This window comes from Austrofundulus limnaeus, unplaced genomic scaffold (assembly GCF_001266775.1).
Source record: "Austrofundulus limnaeus strain Quisiro unplaced genomic scaffold, Austrofundulus_limnaeus-1.0 Scaffold129, whole genome shotgun sequence".
Taxonomy (NCBI): Eukaryota; Metazoa; Chordata; class Actinopteri; order Cyprinodontiformes; family Rivulidae; genus Austrofundulus; species Austrofundulus limnaeus.
Genome location: NW_013952531.1, coordinates 918208 through 921254, shown reverse-complemented (window position 1 = coordinate 921254; position 3047 = coordinate 918208). Strand labels below are relative to the sequence as shown.

Sequence of the window (3047 nt, the reverse complement as noted above, 5' to 3'; positions counted from 1 at the left end):
ATATGATTTAACTGGATTTACTGCAGATGGTTCTAATAAATTATCTGTAAATATAGAGCAACATTTTTTTTTGTAATAAAATAATCAAACATGCAGATGTAAAAGAAAAATTACCTTTCTAATCACTCTAAAGTCTTAAATTACCAAATCAAACCAATATGTTTGTGGTCAGTTAACACGTTTTTTATCCCGCCCCATTAAATCCAACATGGTGACACACAGGGCTCCCTGAGGAACCCCAGCTTTAACATTTGACCCCCATTAAAGGGTAGAGGGGGTCTGCAGGGACGTTTAGAGGAAGTGAGTGCAGGTGTCAGCTGCTTGTGATATTTGACACCTTCACTCTTTTTTCAATCAAACTTTCATTTAGTTTCTGCTCAAATAGAAAAATCAGCGTTGGTTTTTATAAACAGCAGTAAAAGTCTCTAAATATTAATTTAAAAAAGTTATTTTAATTGTTTTTACTTCTGCAGCCCTAAATCAGAGTTGAAGCTGTACTTTGACACACAAGTTTTACATTAATCATCTTTAAATGCCTCCCTCGTCCAGCCAAGGAGTCCTTTTTTTATTTTCAGTTTAAAATGATTTCAACAGAAAAACAAAACCTTTTTACATGTGAACAAAAATATCAAATATTTAATGTATTTCATTCTATAAAACTACCTTTTTTGCACACAAATGACAAAAAATAAAGATAAAAAGATCACAGAATCATTGTGATTTCACAACAGTTCCCTTTTTACTTCCTCATGTACCATTTATTATCATTTAAATTAAAGGGTTGCAGCATGTTTTTAATTAAAATCAACCAAAGATTTCTTTATATAAAGTTCTGTTCACAAACACATGACAACACTTATAACACCCTCTCCTATTTGCATTAAAATAAAAAATCCTAATTTTCTTCTAAAAACACCTTTACTGGCATGAAAATTTGTGCTGAGCAGAAAACATTTTGGCTCAATCAATAAAACCTTTACATTATGATTATATTACAGGTTTAATTTGAACAAATTAACACAAAATGAGATTTTGATTTCCAGTTTTACACAAAATGCCCAAAAATTGTTCTGTTTTCTTAAAAACAAAACAATCACACTGATAACTTTTTTTTTGGTTTTCTTCAAGAATGCCTTTAAAAAGTGAAGAAAAACAGAAAACATAAAAACTTCCCCCAAAATCTAATTTTATAATAAAACTACTGTCAGCTTCTTTCTCTTTTTCAGTTTAGATTTGGGGATTAAAAAAGAAGGAAAAAGTGGCGATGTTAGCATGGAGGTATTAACAGGAGGGGGTTACTTTTTGCTTTGAAATATAAAAAGGGAAACTACAAGAAAAAAAATTTGAGTCAGTTTGTTTTAACTTCATGTTTTTATCGTAAACTTTAAACCTGCAACCTGAGCTGAACTGTTTCTGACAGTTATAAAAAACTTTTAACTTTCTAGAAGAAAGCAAATAAGTGACTTTTTCCCTACGGTTTTAAAAACAAACSTGCAGATTACAGCTCGAGTTAGATTCATTAAAATCAGATCCAGGGAGTCCAGTCGGTCATTGTGTATATGTATTAGAGGGTACAGTAGGTATGTCTACATGTGTGGATGTGGGTATGTGTGTATATGTACACACACACACAAATAGAGGTGCAACGATACAGAAAATTCACGATTCGGTTCAATACTTTAGTCTCACGGTTCGATATTTTTTCGATACAAAAAAGAGAAATGTCCATGCCCCTTTCAACTTGTAATTTATTTAAATTAATTATGAACGTTTGTTTAACCTCAAAAGTACAGTTTTTAAATTAAATGTTGCTGAAACAGCAAGTTTCTCAGTGGATCTGMGCTCAAAAACACAGCCTAGGTGGAGTAGTCGAACACAGATCCACTGATCCTTCAACACAGAGCATCTTCAGAAGACAAGTTGATAAAATAAATTTTAAAAATCTGTATTGTTCCATACAAGTGTGTGTTGAACCTAAAGCTCTGTTCGATACGGTTCAATACGAGTACATGTATTGTTGCACCCCTAATGTGTATGTGTGTGTGTGTGTGTGTGTGTGTGTGTATACATGCTTTACAGCAAAATTATAATTATTTTGTAATCATATAGACATGTCTTTTTTTATGTTTTCTTGTATCCATTTATTTTCAGATGAACAGAAAGATGTCGGGTGTGTTGGCTTGTGTTTTCTTGGTGTACATATAATATATTTTCTAATCTCCCTTTCAATCTTTCCATTTATATTTCTTCTTTTTTCCTCTCTTTCTTTTCCTCTTTCTCCAAAAAAAATAGTCACAGATGATGAAGAATTTAAGAAATAAAATTAATATTCAGTTCTTTTTCCTACTGAAGTGACAAAATAAAAAAAAAGATATATTACAATCTGAGGCGTAAACAGAAAACGTGTAAATGTCGACTGACAGAACTCCTGAAAGGCGCAGCGTCACGGTGACGGCAGTTTTACGTGTCCGCACCCTGAACGCTGCCGTCGTTCAGCAGCCGCTCTCGCTCTGCCGGGCTGCTCTCCTCCAAGTCCATCCTCGCGGCGCACCACGGTATCCTGGCCAGCAGGGGGCGGTGCAGTCCATTGTAGAGCGCCGTGCCCAGCAGGAGGACTAGGAAACCCAGAACCTGCAAGCCCTGAAACTGCTCCCAACCCAAGGCCAGGCTCACCACCCAGATCACCAGGGTCCGCAGGCTGTCCAGCACCATGCGAGTGGTGGCGCTGATCTCTTTGGTCACGCTGATGCCGGCGAAGTTGAAGAAAGCGATGCTGACCGTGTTGCCTAGCAGAGCCAAAATGATGAGAGGCTTGTGCCCGATCTGACAGAAGGCGTCTATGGCGTCCTCCAGGACGTGCCGAGGGTTGTTGCTGAAGTTGCCGACGTAGATGAAGTACATGGGGATGAGCAGCAGCGACAGGACAATAAAACCAAACAAGCCTGAAAGGAGAAAATCAAAACAAAACTAGAAACGGGTTTTTACGATGTAAAAACAAGTGTGCATTGCCACGTAGCATGTCATTGCAGCATGGCTTTGCCTGCAGC

At 36.8% G+C, this 3047-nt stretch overlaps 1 protein-coding gene across 1 annotated transcript in view; it reads right to left on the bottom strand.

Moving 5' to 3' along the window:
* Nucleotides 1-2309: 2309 nt before the first annotated feature.
* slc35f6 (solute carrier family 35 member F6) overlaps nt 2310-3047 on the bottom strand; it is a 9150-nt gene continuing 8412 nt past the window's right edge. The window contains exon 6 of the mRNA XM_014015451.1: nt 2310-2942. Within this exon, the coding sequence (XP_013870905.1) occupies nt 2461-2942 (482 nt within the window). The 3' untranslated portion in view covers nt 2310-2460. The remainder of the gene's footprint in view (nt 2943-3047) is intronic.